The sequence below is a fragment of the Archocentrus centrarchus genome, chromosome 6 (assembly GCF_007364275.1).
Source record: "Archocentrus centrarchus isolate MPI-CPG fArcCen1 chromosome 6, fArcCen1, whole genome shotgun sequence".
NCBI classification, from domain to species: Eukaryota; Metazoa; Chordata; class Actinopteri; order Cichliformes; family Cichlidae; genus Archocentrus; species Archocentrus centrarchus.
The window spans coordinates 26,707,165-26,730,723 of record NC_044351.1 but is presented as its reverse complement, the minus strand read 5'-3'; the positions used below and the strand labels follow the sequence as shown (position 1 = coordinate 26,730,723).

The window sequence follows — 23,559 nt, the reverse complement described above, 5'->3', positions numbered from 1 at the left end:
GGTCCATACCCTTTATTTTCTACTGTTCAACGTGCGTAGTAGATGTGTTTAGCAACAATAGCAGAGTGACAGTCTGGGCCCCCTCCTTACAATGCTATGTTGTCTGGCCTATTTGTTGAATGTCCTCAGTCTTTGCATAACTTGTTGCAAAGGCCATGCTTTCACTGAGTCCAATCTAAGCAGAATGAGCTTTTGTCTTTAGCAGAGACAGACTTCCTCTAACTGCCTTCTTTTCTGCACAGTCGGCAGACTTCTTTCACATTTCTACTCCTTTGGCATGCACTGATCACTCTTCAGGAGCTTGAATTGAATAGGGGATGAGACCTAAAGATAAGGTAATGCCTGTTAAGACACCTGCATGCTGTGAGATTTCAGTAATTGTGTAAGTTCACTATAAGCCTCATTGTGTGACATAGATAAACCAATAAGCTGGTGTAGGACATCGAGTTTGATACGTGGAGGCTGTGTGATAATACCTACTGAATTGTAAGCTGCAACACATACAATTATTGCAGTTATTTACTGCAAGTATTTCCACATTACATCCTCATTGGCATGTAATGATTCTTTCTTGTTGGTGCTTTTGAGTCTCGGACAGCCACAAATCACACTGTGCCTGATGACGTTATGCAACTGAAGAGCAATAGTTCAATTAAAAAGCTGCCAAAGTTGTCTTAAATACTTATATTGTTAGATGCCGACTTTCCCTTTATAAGGTAATATTTTAGTGATTTATTTTTTTATTTATTTTTTTATTTTTCCTCAGGAAAATGTATTTTTAGAATCAGTATTACACAGTATTGCATGATTTTGTATTGAAGTGTTGATCATCCATCCATCATTTTTCTTAATTGCTTGTCATGCTAACTAAAATCTAAAGATTGTGAAGGGAAATGGGAATTGCAAAACAAAACAGTAAAAAGAAATTCAGAGATGGAAGAAAGGTGCAACCAGAAAAAAAAAAAGGTGCAACTAGAAGCAGAGATGCTAAGAACACTGCTGCAATCGAAGGAGAGAGGATGTAACAATTGTGTCAGGTTAATACTAGCTCACGACTCAGGGGAAGTCTTGTTTTTTCTCTACTGTAGGTATGTAAGTCGACTGCAGGATAGTAATGTTAGTATTGCGAATGGTAACAGATCGAAATCTGCTTTTCTGCCTCCAGCTCATGCTCGGGTCAACATTGTTGCCCAAGGCGATGGTTTTCAAAATTAATCCCTCCTACAGGGTGAATGCCTGGTTTCCCAGAGAGATAACCGCAAAGGTCCACAGAGGACAGTGAAAGCTAGTTTACATGTCAAGCATTATCAGTTAGTGCCCCTCCTGTCAAGTTCTTATTAGTTGAGGTTAAACAGAATGAAAAATCTCATGTTTGTACAATGTTGTTGTTACCTATGTGTTTGACGAAGGTTTCAATCAGGTATACATCACTTGACTCAGTAGGTCATAAATAAGTTTGAATATGGGTGACAGTACAGCACAGGTAACAGACAACATTCCACATGTCAAACATCTAAAATGATAAACATGAGAAAGTGGTGGTTTCTCATGAAAATTGGTAGTTGCCTGGTGATGGCATTTATTTATTTATTTTTTGCATTTGGTGACTGATTGCAAGTAGTTGTGGTGACCAACTGGTCGCTCAGTGGCTGAGGCACTTTCAGTCACAAGGTTAAACTTACGGCCTGGTGGGGGGCAACCTGTTTTCAAACAGTCCAACTCAGACTGCCTGCAATCACAGTCAGACAGACTGGTGACAACTTGGAAGTGACTGCTGTCCAGATTATAAATGCAAACAGGTTGCCAACACATCCTTGCCAATCAGCGCAACTTGTCTGAGAAGCATCTCTTTGCAATAAGGGACTCAACTCAACTGGCTGTATTTTAGTTATGGTCCTATAAAAAAGCAAGGATGCTGAGTACTCATGTCACTTTGCACTCATTTGTGAAGGAATTCTGAATTTCTGTTTCAGATCTATGAGATTCTGGCTGGACTCTGAATGAAGATAGTTAATGTGAATTTCTGTTTAATCTGATATTTTTCTGTCTAAACGGCAACAGATTTGCAGTTTTTCCTGATTTATCACAGTTAATTGGTGTATTGTCACAAAAGGATTGCATGTTATTGCATTTTTGACCCCATTCGATCGCAGACTGATAGCAAACTGACTCAGTTTTATTGCTGTTTTATCGCTGTCTTGACACGCCAAAGTCACTTTGACGACAGCATCTGACCGTGAATGATCGCAGACCCGGTCCTGTCTTTTGAAACAACCATGTCAAAAGCAATGAGATTACAAGTTTATGGCACATGGTCACAGTAATTTTGGTGGTGCTGCAGTCTCCAAACTAGTGTGACTGTAGAATAGCTGCTTAAAAGAAAATAAAATGAAACATTTTTTTTGAAGAATCATAATGATTAATAATGTTTTATTCCAGATTACATAATTCTCATAAAGTACTTTGCTTATTGCACTGAAATGCTAATTCTGTCCCTGTTTGCTCACATTCAGTTTAATGTTTACTTTACTTAGGTTAAGTAGGTAACATCTATGTCACAGTTTTAACTTATCTCTTATTTTTGGTTAAAGATATGGACAAACAGAGCAACACAAAATCCTGAGATATCCTCACACCGTGTTTGGACATGTTCTGATCTGGTTTTGCAAATTAGTGGAAAAAACACATTGATTGAAGCTCTGCCTGTGCTCAAACACTGAGCAAGCTAGGCATCTGTTCAATTAAGCACATTAAAATGAATTTGTAGCACACTCTTCTCACCCTAGTAATGCCTTCTCCCTTGACAATACCTTAAAAATGGAAGGGAGCTGTCAGTTTGCTTTCTCAATTACTCACACAGCAACATGCAGCATTCGTTTGCTACATTTTTTTTCTTTTCTTTTTTTTTTTTAAAATTGGCAACCATTCATAGTTAGAAATCCATTTTTTTTTTTTATTTGTACATTACCTGTGTCACTAGAGAGGAAAATGGAAAGTTTAGTGCTGACCAGCTTCACTGATTAAAAACAGCATTTAGATACTGTAATTTTTACATTACATTTTCAAGCTGTTTATCATTTGAATTCTGCAGATGATACTGATGAAAACCAGAACATGTAAAGCTGAAAGCTGCAAAGATGCTAGTAATAGGACCCTCTGTCATGATCAACAAAACCATGTCAGACATACACACAAAGAGGCACACACCAAATATCAAAAGGTGCTGTATACAAGAACTACTGAATTGCTACATAGCCCCAGCATTTGATAATATACTTTTTCCACAGCATATAATTTAGTCTCTGTTGGAGGGGATGTAGCTCCAGAATCTCTCACAATTTTCACATTAAAGGACAATCTCATGTTTTTATTCCACATTAAAGCAATAGGATTGGTGGATTATTGCCATATTATTGCTCAGGGGTGCCCAGTAACACTTCCTGGCCCCTTTGAATATATTCCATTTCTTCTGGTGACTAAACTCAATTACATCGATTTTCAATTGTCAGTTTGCTGCAGGAGAGAAGTCTGTACATTCCATATCTTCCATAAACAATTGAGATCTACTCGAACAAACCATGTTCACAAAATGGGAATGCGTAGCAAATTGTTGTTTTTCTGCACTATAAATGTCTGCAAATGTCCAAATTCTCACGTATAGAAGCTTTATATTTGGATTGGCATATAAAGAATAGAGCATTTGGCTGATCTCCGTGTGCTTTATGCCAGAGCTTAACAGCAGCCTTTCCTTCCGTCCTTTTCATTTCTAAACCACTGTCAGAAATGTCTATCAGTGGATTGTGTTCTTGCCTTCATATTTGCCACGTGACCAGCCTCTGCTGTTGCTGGAGGATACAAAAAGGAACACCCATGAATAATTTATGCAAAGGAGGAATCTGTAAAGAGGTAAACAGACACAAGAAACAAAATGCAAACAATCACAGCAGCGTGCATGATTTAATTGCTAGAGTGTACCCTGTGTTCTGCTTTTTTGGAGCTCTCTGTCCTTAGTGACTGATTTGGGGTCAGCAGTCTTGGGGGATTTTTGTAGGATGATAAGTAGCTAACTGAAGTTGGGCTGGTTGATGAGGGAGAATAATTGCCTTGCAGTTTTATACGCTTGCATGTTCATGTTTTATGTGTTCCTGCTTTCTTAAATTAAAAGGAAACCATAATGTTTTCTTTCCTCAAAATCTCCACCACAGCAACAATTTTAAATTTGCCTCTAACACTTCAAAAAGTAATTGCTGTAATCCCACTGTTGTTCATTACAGAGATGCTGACTAGGCATTTCCTGTTATGCTACCAATAAGTTGATTAATATGTAATAAGGCTTCGCTGCATTATTGCAGCTAAGCACTATAAAACATTTGGTTACCCATTACCTTATTGGTTTAAAGTCAGATCTCACATGTGGCTAGGTAACAATCAAGACGTATGTCATATATACCACAAAACACACTGGTTATGCTCAGCAATGAAATGTACATAGATGAAAAATTGTTCATAACAGTGAATCATTACCAGTAAGCAGAGGATGATGTGCTGAAGTGTCTGTCAGAGTTGAGGGCAGAGTTGGGGGATGTGAAGGAGTATCCCCATTTGAAGTTGTCACCAGGGCCCGAGAGTGACAACAACAACCCAAGATGAATTGGGGCCCCGCTGGCTTCGTGGCTGGCTCGTATATATTCCTGATCATAAATAGCCAGTACTGCAGTGCAGGGTGGAGGTGGTTTGTCATCGGGCCTGGGCCCGGCCTGGCCACTGACTCCCTGCTGAGAAGGGAATTTATCACTGTACAGTGATAAGACAAGGCTATTATTGTTTCTGTCCTCCTCCTTCTCCACTTCCATCTCCCTTTCCTCCCCCTTCTCCTTGAATGTAACATATCACCATTTCCACTTTTCTTAGGCACTGCCTCTGTCCTTCTTCTCTCCTGTCTTCTTCCATCTTTTATTCTTCTCTCACCATCTCAACACTTACTTTTTTAGAGTCCTATTTTATCTGTTATATCTGTCTTCTCCCCATCACCACCCTTGTGAAGTAATGACTCATTGGAATGACGATAATATGACACTTGGTGGAAGATAATGACCACATTGGGGCTTCTACACTGAAACCATATTCAAGTATTAATTGCTTCCAACACATCAGATGACTGAAGTGAGTGATTGAGATGAAGAAAGAAAGTGGAAAAGAAGGGGGATAATAAATACAAAGTGTGTAGGAAGAGTAATTGCAAACAAGATGGCACAGAATGAGGTAGCGAGGATAAAGGGAAGTAGAGAATGATGCCCGCGAGGGAGACAAAAAGGTGGAGAGATAGTAAACAGGTCATTTAAAGGTTAGTGTTTGAGATCTCTGAAATGCTGTAGTTTAATTCTGTTGAAATTCCCATTTTTCTTCTTCCTTAGTGTTCCTTTTTCTAAAACCTTTTCTTCCTGCTCCAAAAGAAAAGTGCCTTAAAAAATATGTCTGGCTCACACAGCTTAGTACTACAAAACTTGAAGCCTGGACCTCAACTTTTTTTAGGTTGGGGGGGGGGGGGGGGCTGGAACAGACACACCAGGCTTTTCACTTATTGTCTTCCAGTGTAGCTGCTCAGCTGTCAAGAGCACAGAAGATGGATGAATTATCACAGAAAGGTCTCCTCCAAAGCTCTCACCTCATTTAGATGCTCTGTTTGGCTTTGACTCTCGCTAACAGCATGGCACCGCACTAGCCTAGCACCAAGGCACTCGTTGCCTTAATTTCTTTGTTTACAAATGTATGCTAATGAGAGAGGGGCACTCAAAGAAGCGTGCAACCCCTGTGCACTTGCTTTAATTCCTTCCCCAGTGACACATCAGCTTTGACAGTTGTGGTTCTCTGTGGGCTCAGAGTAGTCTCCTTATCTCCTGCACTGATTGGGGCAGGGGACTCTGGGTGTCACTGGCAACTGTGAGGATTAAATAGTGGTATGTCTGTGCCTACATTATGTATCCCTGTACACTTGCTCATAGTGCTGTAATTAAAACCATCATTATGAAGACTCCGAACCCTTTAAGTGTTTATTTGCATTGATGCAAATGCAACACATAGGTGCATCAAGGTATTTTCCCAGAGTTAGTGTTGTTTCCATTTAGTGTAAAGCACACACAGCAGTTGCGTGTGTGTGTGTGTGTGTGTGTGTGTGTGTGTGTGTGTGTGTGTGCGCGCGCACCTGCCCACTCGGATATAGTTCATCTACAGTGGCCACTGTCATTTGTCTCTTTGTGGTTGCTGTAGCTTCTTAACATATTCCCTTTCTCACTGCCTGGTCCCATGTCTTTCTTTTCTTTTTTTTTTTTTTTTTTGGATGTGTCATGTCATTGATGAAAATGTTTCATTTTACACTCTTGTCTCCATGGCAATGCTGCATAGGGCCACAGCAGGCCTTATAGGTCTCAAGATGGCCAGTGAAGTTCAGGGTGGCCCTGGGCACTAAGCAGGACGAGGAGATAGGAGGAGGCAGACAGCCATCTAAGGGTTAGCGGGAAGAGTGTACCAGCATGTATCAGAGGAATCAGACGGTTATACACAACATCCCTGTCCTAAAACCGGCCCAGCTAGATGGGACATGGACTGAATTGTATCTTGCTTTATTCTGTACATAGCACTTTCCTGTCTATACACAAACTTGCACACTGATGGAAATTGAGGGTCAGTAATTTGCACTGGGATGCTACAGGGTTGTAATCGTTGTGGACTGAATCGAACCACCAACCTCCTGATTAATTCATGGCCTGCATAGAAGCAATACAAACTATACATTGACTCAATTTACTTCAGTTGCCCTATTTTATGCGCCGCTTGTAATCACCTAGGTCCTAGTGAGATGGCAAAAAATTTGATGACTGTAGAAGCATAGAAAAATGTAAGAGCAGATAATATTTGTGTTAAAATTTCAACTAGAGTCAGCTCTAAACTTCATTACAGTCCAGATGGTTTCAGGATAGGCTGTGAGCACTTCCTGACACATCCTGATTGTGGATGTAAACTGTTGACTACTTAATGCTACTCCCTGCGTTTCCACACTATGCTAAGTACTGCAAATGTGCAGAAATGAAAGGCTAAAGCTTGCCTTTAGTATTTATGCTACTGTAGATGTAATATTAATGAGCAAAGTTCTTACGCACTGACTTTCATTGTGAAACCAAAAGACCTCACACTGATCCCCATTGTTGTAAATTGCCAAAATCATCTGCTCTGAAATGCAAATGCTTAATTGATTCTATTCATTAGATTTGCTACAATACCCTATTAAGTATTTGTGTGTGTGTGTGTGTGTGTGTGTGTGTGTGTGTGTGTGTGTGTGTGTGTGTGTGTGTGTGTGTGTGTGTGTGTGTGTGTGTGTTTAGCCTGACTTTGCAATAAGGTCATTCTGTTTCCTTTCAGGCTGTCTATTAATCGTTGAGTGTATGCTGGGTGTTGCAGCTTTGATTTTATGTTTCTCTCCATCAAGGCATTTTGTTTTTTGTTATTTAAATTTTCCTAACTGGCTTTAGATGGCTATTAATGAAGTGCAAAACATTACAGAAGCTTAGAGGAAAGGGTAAAAGAGATATTATGGGACCTCCTTGCCCCTGACCCAGATTACAGCACATTATGCATCTCTGTGCAATCTTTTTTTTTTTTTCTGCCCTACACACCCACAGGCCTACAAGCACACTTTCCCTCTGTGTTTTTATCTTTCCTCCCATCAAGTCCTCTCTATCTCCCGTTTGTTGTTTCTCGCTCCTCTCTGTCACAATCCTTTTGTCTCTGTTTATCTCATCTCCAAAGCTTTGTTATGCTCCTTCTCTTAATGCACTCTCACTTTACTCAGAAAGCTGTGTTGTTAGAGCTGAACTGAAGGCCAGGGAGTGCAGCACTCAGAGCCAGGCCTATTCATCAGTGTCAAAGGAGCCCTCCACTCTGCTTCATTACTGACCAGCTAATGGCACAGATCAGTGCAGTTTATTTGCTATAATTAGCTAGCTCCATTTGGCCAGCAGAGCCCCAGTGAAGCCTGCTACACTTAAGTTGCCCCCTGCCATGCCACCCTGTGTGTGTGTGTGTGTGTGTGTGTGTGCATGGATGCTTGACTATTGGTCATTAAAGGCCCATTAAGAAACTATTCTGCCACAACAGTTAGACATCTTGCGCTTGCTTGTGTCAACCATGTCTCATACGGTAATGCCTGATTGCAGAGTTAAACGCCATGCGCCTTGTAAAGTTTACAAGCTCTCTTGTAAAAACTAGCTCAGTGTATTGAAAATGCATTACAGAGAGAGGGGAACTGGAATAGAGAAGGAATAAGCAGTCAATGAATGGTTGATTGAGTAATGGCTGATTGAAGTGAACATGTGAGCAGCTGGGAAAAATTTGGCTCTTTGCCCATGGTTACACACCTCTTTTCTCTTTTACAGTCTGTCATTTGCATCCCACTCGTTTCCCTTTAGTCTCCACCATTGTGCCTGTCTCCCACTTGACTTTCGGTATAATCCCCTTCCTCTTACCCTCTTTCACTCTCCACTTTTGCAACCTGTCCCCTCTCACTTGATCTCACTTTCTCTCTCCCATTCTCGTGCTCTTAAAAGCTGCAGCCTTTTGTTTCATCTTCCTATGCAATTTTAATCTTCTTCCCCAATAGAGAGAGGCGAGGGGTGTATTTAGTGTTCCCACACAATGGTGGTGCAAGCTCAAGGGGACTACAGCCTACGTCACTGAGATGGAGTTACAGTGTACTCACGGGGTAGACGAGATCAACTCGTCAATAATTTACTCAGCGCATGCTGTTACTGTGCATGCCTGCTGTCCACTCTTCCTATAAAATCACTGTCTGGTCCAAACACCTTGTTACCATGCCTTAGGGTTTCTCATGTTTGTGTTTTTATTTTTACTTTGTGTCCCTCCAAATTTTAAGCACACATTCATTAGTTCTACATATCTTAATTCCCATTATTGGCCGTCTCATAACAGCAAATTACAGGATGTGACTGCAGAAATGATCAAGAAGATCACTCTAATAATAGAGTAGGCATGATGTATAAGCAAAGTCATTTTAAGTGTTGCTGCCGCAGTTTCTGACATTGTTGTTTCAGCATCTCAGAAACAGCTGGCCTGCTGGGATTTTAGTGCAATAAAGGAAAGCAAAACATAGTCGGCTGCAGTTGAGCATGCAAAACCACCTTGGCAGCGAGGAAGGACAGGGCCAGATGACTAAACTTATTTAAGCTAACAGGGAGATAAATGCTTGTTAGCAGCTCAGTACAATAGTATTTGGGGAACAGCCATGTCTGAATTCAGTTTGTCAAACCTTGAAGTATCAGAAGATTATACTGTAGTCACATAACCACCAAACATTGTTAACCAAACTGTTTAAAATGCTTTACTCTCTTACGACTTTCACATTTTAATTTCTGTTGTGATACACTAACAGCAGGGTTAGAAATTGAAGTAAACAGCATGAAGTCATCCATCAGTCCTGCCTTGTGTTGCAAAGAACAGGCTAGTGGTAAATGTGTGGGCGTATTTTCTTGCACAAATTAGGCCCCTTGATACCAGGTGTTAAGCTTCATTTGAATGCCAGCATCTACTTAGGGATTGTTGCTGACCAGCTTTTTTTTTTTTTTTTTTTTCCTTCATATGGCTGCCTGTAGCAAAAATAATGCCACAGCTACCCTTTTCATAATCTCAGAATGTTTACAGAAACATGATGGTGACCTTGGTGTGCTCCGCTGAGCTGCACAGTCTTCATGTCTTAATATGAAAGTGAGGCTCTGGGATGATTTCATATAGTAGGTGTGCAGTATAACGCCGAAACACTGCTGAGGATGCCACAGAAAAAGAAAAGGATTCTAAAGTCAATTAAATTTTACAAAACATTATGGTCTAAACTTTGCACACTGCTATGTGGACCTGGCTCCAACCATGGATTTGGATTTATAAAATTACAATATTGCAATAGCAAACCTTTTTAAAAAAATAATTAAAGTTCAATAAAATATAAATTTGACAAATGCACAAAACAGCAGAATAGCTGTAGCTGCATGACCACATGAGAAGCCATGTTTGAGTTGGCAAATGGCAGACAAATGTTTGCATTTCACGTACTCGGGGTCACCCCTCATCCTCTCAAGGTGATCTTGTACTTTGGAGTTCCTGCTTAAAAATATTCAGGTTAAACAGGCTTGATTCATGATTTTTTCAGTATGCATTTAACATCCCGTACTCTGACCATGCTACAAGCACAGAGTTTACACCTCCAGCAACAACTGCAGCATATAAAACAACTTTGTTTGACAAAAATGTTTGGGCTTGCGATCTTCTTCATAAATTGCAGCTGTCTGGTGTAGAGTAGGAAAAAAATACGACTATAAATCTTCAAATATGTGCAGATTTTCTGATGTCTTTTTTTTTTGTTATTTAATATTTTATAGACAATACTCAGTTGGTTAAAAAAAAAAACAATAACACTAATGAAATAAAATAACTATCTATTTAGTTTTAAGCACAACCAATTGTTTTTAACCTCCTTTGGACACTTTAATGTTCTGTAACCATAAATCATTTAATATGTGCCTTTCCTGCTTGAGCTCTGTTGCCAGTCCCATTTTAACATTGAGTATGCTTGACTGCGCAAGTTGAAAGGAGCCGATGTAGGAGCCGCTCTTGAGATAACACTGGCAAATAAATTGCGATAATGACCGTTGGCGTTCTTCATGAACCACTGTGAGCTGGCATGCTTAACCGTGTGCTGTTATTGCTATTATTTCTCCCCGTTTACCAGAGGGACTTGAGCACAGAGCAGATCCTGGGGTGTGGGGGGAGGCCCCCACATAAATTATTAGTTAATTTGTTTTGACTTGGCTTTTTCATATCTCTTTCAACTAAACCTGTCCTACTTTAACCAGCTGTGTTTTATTTTTCTCTTCCATAATGTTGCATTTCTTTTTTTTTTTTCTTTTCCCTTTTTCTCTTCTGACTGCCCTTCATCGCAGTGCCTGTAGCTCCTGCTACACTCACTCCTCTGATTCTGTGATTAGCATTCTGCTGTATCACCATTCTGTCTATCACTTAACATACAGTGGAGCACCACCTCGAAGTGAAACCCAGAGTTGCCAGTCTTGTTAGAAGATGAAAGGACATGCGAGACACACACACACACACACACACACACACACACACACACACACACACACACAAAAATACATGCATATATGCACAAACACAGTAAAGTACACGCATACACTTAAACTGGTACACGTACAGCCCCGATGAGCGCGCTGACAGCTCCAGTTCACTAAAAAGGCAAAGAGTTTAGAATAGGATTACTTTTAAAAGGGCAGCCAGGAAGGTGAATTTATTACTCGCTTCTCAAAAAGAAGAAGAAGCTAGGACAAAGTTCACCCCACATCCACAGACTGCACCCGTGCCAACCTTTGGATAAGAGTTCTTTTTTTTTTTGTGGTTTTCATTATACCCCACAGAAGATCTAATCTGCAAAATGCTCCACAAACTATTCACTTTCTTTGTCCTCTGGAGGTTGAAGAAGTTGCACTGCACCATCTTATCTTCACAGTAAATAGTGCTGCTGTTTTCGAAGTTGGGGAAATGAACTGATTAGGCAGAACACAAGAAACACAAGAGTGGTGGCTCCTCAAGGATTAGTATTCTGCTTGGTCTCCTGCTGGTGGCAGAGCGCACACTCAATTGGCTTCCATTAACCTGCCAGTCGGCTCTTCATTACTTCATTAGAGCCAGCACTGAGGCTTGAAGTCCCGTCACAGTAAAGCCGCCGAGTCCTGACTCGCTACCAGCACCATACTGTGGCTTTTGCGCATTTCACCGTGGTCTACTTGCGCTGTCCTTCTGCACATCCGTCTTTCAGTCTTTTTTAATGGTGTTGGCGCCCACGACCACTGAAGGAAAGCAAAGCAGTCTGGTTACAAAGCACAATATCTGTCCCAGTTTAGGATGAAGATGCAACCTCATGGCTGATTTACTACCGTAGCACCATTTGATTTGTTCATCAAATCACTTCTTTTCTAGCAGAAGTTATTATTTATGAGTCATTCTCAGGAGCCGCACATGAGTACATGTCACTTGGTTTGTATGTTAAGAAAGGAACTCACATTCATACAGTGGTACACTTGCATTAATGTCTTTTTTTAGACTATGAAAACATGCTGAGGGCCTGGTTGGCAATGAATGTTTGAACATTTGTCCACAAATGTTTCAAAACACACACACACACACACACACACACACACACACACACACACACACACACACACACACACACACACACACACACACACACACACACACACAGACACACAGACACACACACACACACACAGAGAGAGAGGTGCTCACAGTTCTCATTATCTTCTCCTTTTTATGTTGTTGAAGAGTTTATTGAATTAATTAGGAGAATATTTTGTTTTTTTTTTATATTTCCAAACATTTGTAAATCTGAAAAATGACCCCACAGGATTTAAGTATAATTATAATGTAATAAAAAATATCAGCCTAATCTTTATTTCCACATTACATTTCACTGGATAAAGCAGTTATACAGATAGGCATTTAGTGCTTCAGAGGCTTGAAGAAGAGAAATTATTTAAAAGTGAACCTGTTTCGGAAGTTCGTCTCGTCATGTTGGTCACCTGCTTTCTGACACCTGCTTTCCATTTTCTTTCTTTCTTTCTGACTCTAATGCGGTTAATCTTTTCTCTGTTTATTATTGGCATTAAGAAAAGCTGTAATGGATTTGGCTCTCTGTTTCACGGTGCTGCTTTGATATTTATTTTGCATGCAAATCGCAATTTATTGCAATCGGCTTTAGATGCTTTTCCTTTTTTGGTTGGTCTTCATTTTGGGGTTGAAACTGTCTCACTCAGCTTCAAAGAATTCAAGTCTGTTTTTTTTATGTATTTTTGTTTGTTTGTCTGTGTGCGCATTCATATTTAAGGTGATCACTTACATAAATGATGCAAGACAAGAAACGTGTCTCACTTCGCTCTCTGGTGCAGTGCCTACTCTTAATAGACGCAGATAAATGGTTACGGGAGGATATGCTGCCAGTTGACTCATGCAGTGACTCATGCAGTGTTTACTCAGAAGAGAAACAAAAATGCATTCCAAAATGTCAAACTGAAGCGCAGGATAAATTATAAGGCATAAAAAAAATGAACCCGCTATTTATTTTTTCATAGGTAATTTGCTATACTGTATTTACAGTGCCACATTATGTGTTGGTATTTTAATGTCACGGCTTTCTAAATCAATCTAAGGAACGCGTGCCACCAGGGAAATGTACATTTATAAGAGTTGACAAAAGTTCAAGCACCTGATCAAAACTCGGAAGTTGAAGTGTCCTGCATTTTTTTTTTTCTTTGACTCCACAACGTAAGGCTTGAAGTGAGATGAAGTTTAGCGTAGCTGCTCTTTGATCTGGTGGAGCTTTGATAGACCCGGAGGCTGTACTTAGGCTGTCCATATCTAGTTCTACTGCGGGCTGATCGCTTTCGCAACACAGTTCCTGTGGCTCGAGTGGCTGTGTTTGACATGAAAACGGCACTTAAAGCTTCCTCCACTTCCACTAGCTGGTATTGTGTTCTCCGGTTTGTGCATGTGTGTCATTTATTTATTTGTTATGGTGACATTTTTGATGCACTTTGTTCTAGGGGGACACAATGAGAGAGAGAAAAAGATGGGAATAGAGTTTATTTATGGAAAGTCATTGTGAACATGCTAATTTTCTCCAGTGCTTCATTTGTTCCACAAAAAGATGATAATTTTTCAGATCAAAGCGTATTTTTATTACAGTTGTCTGGAATCAGTGAGATTGCAGAGGGAATGAAGGGAGACAGAATGATATCCAAACAAATGAGGAAAGCAAACCATGTGCAGAGATTATGGTTGCTCGAGACTTTCAGGACAAGTTGAATGAGAGAGATGAAAACTTTCACTTTGGCAACATTTTATTTATTCTCTCTGTTTTCAGCTTGGATTGTTTTTTGACAGCATTTCAATTGTTCCTTTATGTTTCTGTACATGAATGAGTATGAGCACAAGTACACCTCTCTGCCTTTCCCTTTCTCCTTGACTGCATCAATCATCCCACAGCTCAGCCCCCCCCAACCACCTGCATCCAATTCAGCCCACTCAGACTCATTGTTAAGGGGACATATTGGAAAACTATTAGCTCTCATTATGCTTTATGACCACCCGCTCTCCTCATTCTGTCTTTTAATCACATTCCATCCCTTGTGTGTGTGTGTGTGTGTGTGTGTGTGTGTGTGTGTGTGTGTCTGTGTGTGTGTGTGTGTGTGCGCGCACACGCGCTCACATATCCTTGGGGCTGTGTGGATGTATGAGTGTGTATACACTGCAGCTACACTGGCCAGGCAGACAGTAATGAACCACTTTCACTGTAATGCATTCAAGGCCCCTCCTTCTTTTTATTGGGGAGTCAATTGCGATGGCGCCACCTTTTACGGCAACCCATCCAGGCTGCAGCAGTGTTGTGCATTCATATATTACATGTCAGCCAAGTGGGATCAAGTGTAGGGCAATACAAATAAAATGAGATTGGACTGAATTGGGTATGGATTCTCTTCTTTTTATATGAAGTCCTCATAGAGGTAAAAACCCTTAGAGGAACCCTTACAGTATCCATTTGGTCCTTGTAACTCCAAATAACCAGGCTCTCTTAAAGCACCGCATATCTTGTAACTGCTCTGTATTGAGTCGGCCAGTGTGATCATCCGTGACTGTGTGTGTGTACAGTATGTGCACGTGTTGCTGGCACTGCAGAGAAATGGCAATTTTGGACATATGCTCTGTGACAGACACATGAAAGCCCCCCCCCCCCCCCCCCCCCACACACACACACACACACGCGCGCACACACACACACACACACACACACACACACAGATACGTAATGAGTAGGTTTAAGTTCCAATTGTTCTCTCCTGGCCAAGGCAACTGTCATCATTGTGCAGCAAAACTCCCATAATCCATCGGTGGCATGACAGCAGTCTAGCTTTCCCAGCAAAAGCTATTCTCTCTGTCTCTCCATTTGTCGATCTTGCTTTTTTTTTTTTTTTTTCCCCTTTCCATTTTCATTCCCCCGTTTCACATTTCCCCCCTGGACTGGGTTTTATTCTTCTCTTTCGTCTCCTTTTGCTTTTCCAATTACATTTTTTTCACACTTAATCTGCCTTTCTCTGGAAACTTTTATCTGGGGTTGATGACAGTGGAAAGGTTCAGTTGGAAGAAAAAAAAAATGAGTGATAGCTTCAAATTATTGTTGACAACAATGATGATGGTGATGATAATGAGAGAAATCTGAATGACAATGATGCTATTAATGATGATGATTAAAGTAGAAATGTGGATGACAGTAACCTGAAAATTGGGATAATAGTGGTTGCTGTCTTTCTAAGCAGTATCCATGTTTCCCCTTGGTCCAGATGGAGAGAGACAGACGGAGGGGACCGACGCCAGCCGAAAGAGGGACGCTCGCTCCTCAGCCGGACACCACAAGAGTGAGGACACCAGCGACAGCAGGGAGGACGATGCAGCAGTAAGTGTTTCTTTCTTAATGCCTCTCCTCTTTTCTGTCTTACCACTCAAGAGTGAATATTAATGTGACGCCTCTGACTAAATCCATGAGACTTACCCAACCCACATCTCTTTGACTAAGCAGCAAAGTAAATTGTTGCTTATGTGTAGGGGACTCGCATAGTCCTGTTCATAATTTTCACCAAACACTTAAGGCTTTGCTCACTGTGCACCCACTGATTAGTACTTTATTCTGTCATAATCGAGTACTGCAGTGCCCTCCTATCATAATTAAAACATTAAACACAAATAAACAGGACGATCATGGACATGCAGGTAAAAAAATGCTGATGAAACTGACTAATGTTGAAGGGGGGAAAATAAAGATATAGCATCTGTCATCAGATTTTATTGTTTAGAAAGTTTTTGTTTTTCACTGATGCCCGTCCACAGCTTCGCCTCCTGACCCCGCCCACTGCAGTGAATTTTAATAATGTTTCCAGCTCTGGGAGCCCACAGCTCAAATTAGATTGTGAATATATTATGCAATCTAACCTCCTCTTCAAGCATTTATTTCTCTGATAGTTTCCACGCCGAGAGATGTGAAATTAGTCTGAGTGATTTTCAACAGCAAAATAGAAGACAGAGTTGGACCACAGCCAGGGATCATTAGCACTTGGTACATGCAGCAGTAAGCCGCAGAGATAATCTTGACACTTAAATTCATATTTAGTCTTTCTTCTTTACTTCAATTCTTATTTAGTGGAAAGTAGAGCAATTTCAGATAATTTCATTTATTTTAGATAATTTTCAAGTAGCACAGAACCTCCAGGGTAGATTTCCTCCAGCTGTGTGTTGAAATGACAAACCACTGTGTTTTTCAGTGTGCAGTCCAATAGAAGACTATTATCAAAAATCCTCTAAAAAAAACCAAAAAAAACTAACTCTTGCTGTGAAAATAAATGTGATAAACTGCTGTCATTACAACCCACTTCTCTAAACATGTACCCATCATGCAACTGTTTACAACGTGATTTGATTTTTTTTTTCAGAATGATTACAAAGAAAAATATTGTAATAATTTCTGCATGGAAAGGAATACATAGCGCTTTCTCCTGCTTATTTTGAGTTATTTGGTCTTTAGAGATTGAAAACCATCTGGAAACATACAAACTATTGTGCATTAGTTTCTCTTTTCTCAGACAAGTTGCAAACTTTTGTTTGTTTTAGCAAAGTATAGTACTCTGCAAGTCTTGAGCCACTCTATTTCTTTGTTTTGCTAGGATTTATTGAAACGTGTGCAACATAAATGGAAATACAGTATATAAGGCAAACTAATAGCTAACTAATAGCTCTGCGGGAATCACCTTGTTGGGCCAAATTTCATGCCTGTCAAACAGTGCTATTTTTGGCGTGTTTCATAGATTCAACAAAAGAAATTAGAGCAATTTGTGTGTGTTTTTGACAGGCTGCTCATAACAAAGTGCCTAAAGATGCTATTTAAATGTTTGCTACATTTGCTACATTATCTGTTATGTGTAGATACAACATTGGTTCACCTTTGAGTTAGGTGCCTTTTTTTGTGCTTGACTGGTTCATAGGTCAGTGTTAAGTGGCTGGACAACAGAAAGAAACATGAAAATGGTCCAGTATAAGCACTGGACCATTTTAAAAAGTTACAAGAACTGGTTCCTTGGAAGCAAAATATGCAGAAATGAGGGGTGGCTTAAAAGTTGTTTTATTGTTGTTGCTGTTTCTTTTCTGCTTTTTGTTTTGTTTTGTTTTGTTTTACTGTAAAAAAAAAAAAAACCATTTAATACTCTGAAGAGTCATCATTCATCATCTAGCCTTAAGGCAGGCCATTTATTATTAATATCTTCTTCAAAACCTCAGTTGACCAGGTTCACACACCATCACTTGCCACTCATGTTGACAGCCCTTCTACCTTGAAGTGGTATCTTGCCTGAGGCCCAGATATCTGTAAAACTACCTGAGGTCTGAAGGAACAGCCTGCGAAGGCAGACAATCTGCAGTAATTAAATGCTCACTGGCTGTGTTGAATGTTATATAGGAAAAGAGGCATAAACCCTTGAAAAGCAGATCATATAGATGTAGTCTAATCTGATATACTAGTTTTGATGTACACATTTTCCTTTACATCACATGATAGCCAGGTGCATGTGTGTTGCTTACTTGGGGAACACTGGGCATCAGGATGCACTATGGGTAGAAGGCAAACCAGCGGAAGCATCCCACTGCTTCCGCTGGTTCATCTGGGAAACCTTGGGCCCTGCCATCCATGTGGTTGTTACTTTGATCAACTACCTAAGCATTGTTGAAGACTATGTACACACTTTCAATGAAACAGTATTTCCTGAGAGCTGTGGCCTCTTTCAGCAGGATAATGTGCCCTGCCACAAAGCAGAAATGGTTCAGGAATAGAGGAGCACAACAACGAGTTTGAAGTGTTGACCTGGCCTCCAAATTTGCCAGATCTCAATCCAATCCTGCATCTGTGGGATGTGCTGGACAAACAAATCCGATCCATGGAGGCCCCACCTCACAACTTACAGGACTTAATGAATTTGTTGCTAACAGCTTTGTGCCAGATACAACAGCACACCTTCAGGGGTCTAGTGGAGTCCATGTGTTGAATTTTAAGGATGTGCTGCATGGGTATGTGGATGTGTGAGGCTCTATTCAGTCCAAAAAGTGATATTACTGAGAAGATAGATGGACAGATAGTAATACCACCACATAATACCACTACCACAATCACTGCTACAGCTACTACTACTACTAATAATAATAATATTAATAATAACAAGAAACAAATAATAAAGACAAACCGATAGATAAACAAAGGGAACAGATAAATAAAGTTATGAATAATTAGAAAGTCGAATTAGAGATATTAATAATAAAGGGAGGTATTGGGGCAGGAGCTAGGAAACTATATCTAGTTATAGTTGTAGTTAATGTGGGACAGTAACCATACAGAAAAAAAAGGAACTCCTACAGAAGCACTGTGGATTGACACTGAGATTATGGCTATCCTAAGAATATGTCAGAGCTAAAGCAGTTCTGAAATCTGAATTCCTCCTAAATGTTATGCCAGTCTGCTCTGCAGTTACTACTGCAGTTACTAGAAATGCTCGTTTTAGGTTATTGTTACCAAACCAAGGGTTTTTGTGACATATTAAAAAAAAGTTGGTGCACTTAAAGTTAAAATCCAAAGCGTTGAAACATTGCTGTGCAACTGTCGACTAGCCGAGGGGCCCAGCCATAAGAAGAAGATGATGTATCTTATTCTGTAAAATGCAGTCGTCTTCAGAATCGATTTAAGTGAAGGCTTTAGGAAATGTGCTTGCACAGATAAGAGTCATGAAGGGAAGCCGGCAGGGGTTTTCTGAACGGTCTTCCTCTAAACTCTAAACCTTCCTGATGGTGTTAGGTTCTCTTTTGTAATAGTTAAATGAAAAGCGGCTCTCAGAATGAGTCAGTCTGGTCCGCTGAAGCTCAAAAATTCAGCTGCACTGTAAGCATTTTGCTGAAGTCACTAAAATGTTTCAGAAAGTTTATGGAATGCTCTTCGTGAATTTTAATAGCACCACTTTGTCAGACGTCCCCTAATTCTCAGGTGATAGATTTGATTTGCTTTAAATAATGATTACTTAAATGAATGGTGTTCATACTTTGACAGTAAACATGCACTAAATCATCACAATTGCAATATAAGAGATAGGAATGGCCCAATGCACGAGGTGCTTATTTGGATTTATGATCTGTAGAGTATAGGACTGAGCTCCATTTATGGTTATCTATAACGCCGCTTTGTTGTTCTCCTTTCGAGTGTATGTGTCTCTGTGTGTGCGCGCCTGTGTTTGTGATTTTGTGTGAGTGTGCATGTTAACATGGCTCACCCTTACGACTTTCCTGTTCAGCTCTATAACCGCATTTCTCTTCATTATTAATTTACGTGCCCATTTAGCAGCTCTTTGTTCCAGCAGTGCTTGACCTCTGTGTGTGTGTGCGCATGCATGTGTGTGCGCGTGCGTGCGTGCATGCTCCTGTATGTTTCATATGTCCCTAGTCTTTGTTTCTTATTCAACACGGACATCTTGAAGAAAAACTAAAGCAACATAACTGACACCTTCAGATGATGTTACCCTGCTCCACTGAGAATACTTCCTTACTTAGATAATGTCACTGCCAAAGGTCAAATCTGTAGTCCATGTTTCTAGGCCTGGTAGTCAAAAGTGAGTGTGTGTGTATATGTGTGTCCTAGAGAGGAAGGTGTAGTGAGTTTAAAATACTATAATATATGTAATGGGTATATGGGTCCTTCTTTTTTTGTTTACCTCTTCTGTACAGCTTTTCTAATGTTTAGTGCTGCACTAATAGCTCACTAAAGCTGCCATTTCAGAAGTTTCAAACAATAAAATTAAATAGCTTGGATGAAAACAGAGAAAATCCCTTAAGGCTTTGTGCACTCAAGATTAATAGACAACCTAAACGAAAATGGAATGACCTTATTGCAACTGGGCAGTGTTTTGGAGGCAGGTTCTGACAGCAGGGGCGTATGAGAACTGTATTTTTTCAAACAGATAAGTTTGATAGATGGAGCTCAGTGGCATCATTGGTGTTAGTGAGGGTTAGTGTACGTAAAGAAGAAGCTGCAGTTTCTCATAAAGGCTTCGCTTGTTTGTTGTTGGATGGATTGAGAAAGCTGTGCTAGCATGGAGGGAACACATAGAGTGTTTACCTGGATTCGTTCAGGGAAGTATATAAGGATGGGAGAGGCTGAAGAAGAGGACATACGTGTATAAAGGGGAACACATGAGCGAATGGAAGGAGACAGGAGAAAATCAGAAGCCTAGAGAGGTGTGAAGATGAGGAACAGGATCTTCTGCTTAAAAGATGAAAATCATGTTTGTCTCTGCGACTGAGAAGCAAATGTTTGCACCTCTTTTTTTTTTCTGTCCTTCCCTGCAAATAAATAATAATAATAAAAATCTGTTTAAGTTGTTGGCAGTCTGTCAGGGCTGAAAATTAACTATTTTTTAATGTTTTTATTAAATGAAACCTATAATATCTGCCTACCTGCTTTCACCTACGTATCATGAATTTATACACTGTCACAAACTGTCTGTAGTTGTGTATTTGCAGCCTCCAGGTGGTTGCTTCTTTTTTGTTTTATTGTTTTTTTTGTGTGTGTATTTTATTTATTTATTTTTGCCATTTGGTGCATACATATTCCACTGTACAGTATAGGGACATGTGGGTGTTTCTATTAATGTGTATGTTGTTAAAATGGATGAGACATGGATTCTGTGGCCTGCTTCCTGCTATTCCTGTCACTGGCAGATTGCTTTTATAGGCCCGCCCCTTAATCTCCTGTACCTGATGAGAAGGGAAGAGAAGTGTTGATGCTTCATAAGAAATTAAGATGCTGAAGGAGTGAAAAGAGATGCATAAAAGATGAGCAGAATGGATCACTATGAAAATAAATGAACATTTTTGTCATAAGCTATTTTCCTTGTCACTGACGGTAGAATACTATAATACTGAAATTTATTTATGCAGTAATGGTATTTCTGATGTTATAAAATACACACAAAATTCAATGTAAGTATAAAAATGTAAGAGAAGCCTATTTAATTTAGTTTCAGTGTATTGCTGCTGCACATAGCCATTATGTAAATACGTGAACTATATTTAGGGATCTACTGTGTAGTGTATGATTTCTGTGATGATACCATGATTTTAATAATACTGTAATGTTAATTTATTGACTACATATAACACCCACATATATGGGTTGAAAACAAACATAATTGAAGTGAATTAATTGATTTGGTAACATTCAAATTACGAGTGGATTATATTTTAGATCGATTTATTTTTTCAACTGCCAATTGCCAAAGTATTCTTTGAGGTATGTGCAGTATGCAGGGGGCAAAGTAGGGAGTTCCCCACTTCCCCAAAGTTGCAAAAAATGAACTCAAAATCACCTTTCATGAACTTTCATTCACTTTCTATGGTCTCTGGTCGACACCTCACTTCCAGTGTAGATGCAGCTTTAAATGTAAATGATCCAACTAGATGAACACCTCTGGTTGCAGCCTCTAAATCAGCAAACAGCTGGTGAGTATACATGGAGGTTTTATTCTAGTTTTCAAATATATGAATTTACATTGTTTGTGTAATATGGCTCAACTCATGCACTAATCCAACCACCAGTTGGATTAGTGCATGCTTTGATTTGTGCTTTATATTAATTTATTTTTACAGAGGGTAATTCTCAAGTTAACAAAAAAATATCACTTTAAACAAAACGGGTAATGATGGCTTCATTCACCCTTTCCTTTCATTTAATGACTAAAGAAACAGCAAGGTGGCAAACATATTTCAGCTCAATGACACTGTATTCAAACTGCTCTGCCTGTCAATGTAGTCACAAGCTGTAAGCAGGTCTACCAGTTAAAACATAACAGCGTTCGTTTTTTCACTGTTGCATCAGTGACTCAAATTAGGTTATTTTAGTGAAGAGGCAATGAAAAGTAATATTCTGTAACAGTTAAGGTTTAAATGGTAAACCACAAACACATCACATCACGGACTCTTGCTATCTAAACATCTAAAAATGCTTTGACTCACTCACTCTCTCTCTCTCTCTCTCTCTCTCTCTCTCTCTCTCTCTCTCTCTCTCTCTCTCTCTCTCTCTCTCTCTCTCTCTCTCTCTCTCTCTCTCTCTCTCTCTCTCTCACACACACACACACACACACACACACACACACACACACACACACACACACACACACACACACACACACACACACACACACACACACACACTAAAGGCAGGCAAGCATCTCCTAGAGTACTTTCCTAGATTTTAATAAGACAGTAAGCCGTGAAGGGCCCGTTAGCCAAGGTAAAGGCCTGCAAATGAGGTCATGGAGATGAGAGGAAAGAAAGGGAGGCTGAGTGCGAGTAGATATTTCATGGGAGTGTTGAGATAAAGGGTTGCACCATTGTCTTTCACCTGACGGAGATTTTAATCATAGTGGCAATTTTATAGCAGCCCATAAACTGCAGCAGCCAGGCCTCATTGTTAACCTCCAATTGCTTTCAGGGCTGTAAATACGGCTGCCTTACATTGCTCTGGCCTTGCCGATAGTTTATGGTAGATGGGGTGGAGGTGGTGATGGCAGTAGGAGACTTCCCGGAGAATAATGTGGAGCAGAGAGCGTAGACTGACTAGTAAATAAACATGTTCTATCATCAGTGACACTCAGCGCACTCGGCTGCATGACACAAACTTGTCGTTGATGAAACAAGGCTGCATATAGTTGCTGGGTATTACATTTAATCCCTTAATCTGTAAATGGACCCACTGAGATTAGCGTCATAACTGCTCAGTTTTGCATTTAGATTTGAAAACTGACATGTGACAATTTTTTTTTCCAAGTACTCATTACATTTAGCATTTCAAATGTTGTTGCGAGTTGAAAAGCATAGTTGATGTGATTCAGTGATTCCGGGTGATGAATTCACAGTGACTCAGTGACCTCATCTCTGACATTTGGTTGAAAGAGTTCTCTTCTGCCAGCTGATTGAATCTGCAGCTAGCCAAGTGGAAATGGATCTCCCATGAGACATTTGGTACATCAGCTTGAGCACCCTTCCCAAGGATGTCTGACCTCACACTGACGTTTTGTTTTCTGCCCAATTTTCCAGTGTGCTGTCACTCCCATTGCCAAGATATTTTAATTACATTTTTGTCTTTTAATCAAGAATTGAGAGTCTCTGGGATAAAGCTACAGTTTGACAGTCTAAATAGGATAAATGGAAGACCGATAGATATTAGATCTATTATGGCAAATTCCCTTCTGTTTCTACATAAGCGAGGACATAAATAAAGTATGAACTTTTAGTGGGTCTTTAACTTGATAGCTTGAGCAGCAGAACATTAAG

General features: G+C 40.0%; 1 protein-coding gene across 1 annotated transcript in view; it reads left to right on the top strand.

Annotated features, from left to right (window-relative positions):
• b4galnt4a (beta-1,4-N-acetyl-galactosaminyl transferase 4a) overlaps positions 1–23,559 on the top strand; it is a 146,515-nt gene that overhangs the window by 27,323 nt on the left and 95,633 nt on the right. Inside the window, exon 2 of the mRNA XM_030732400.1 lies at positions 15,489–15,601. Coding sequence (XP_030588260.1) covers positions 15,489–15,601 — 113 coding nt within the window. The remainder of the gene's footprint in view (positions 1–15,488; positions 15,602–23,559) is intronic.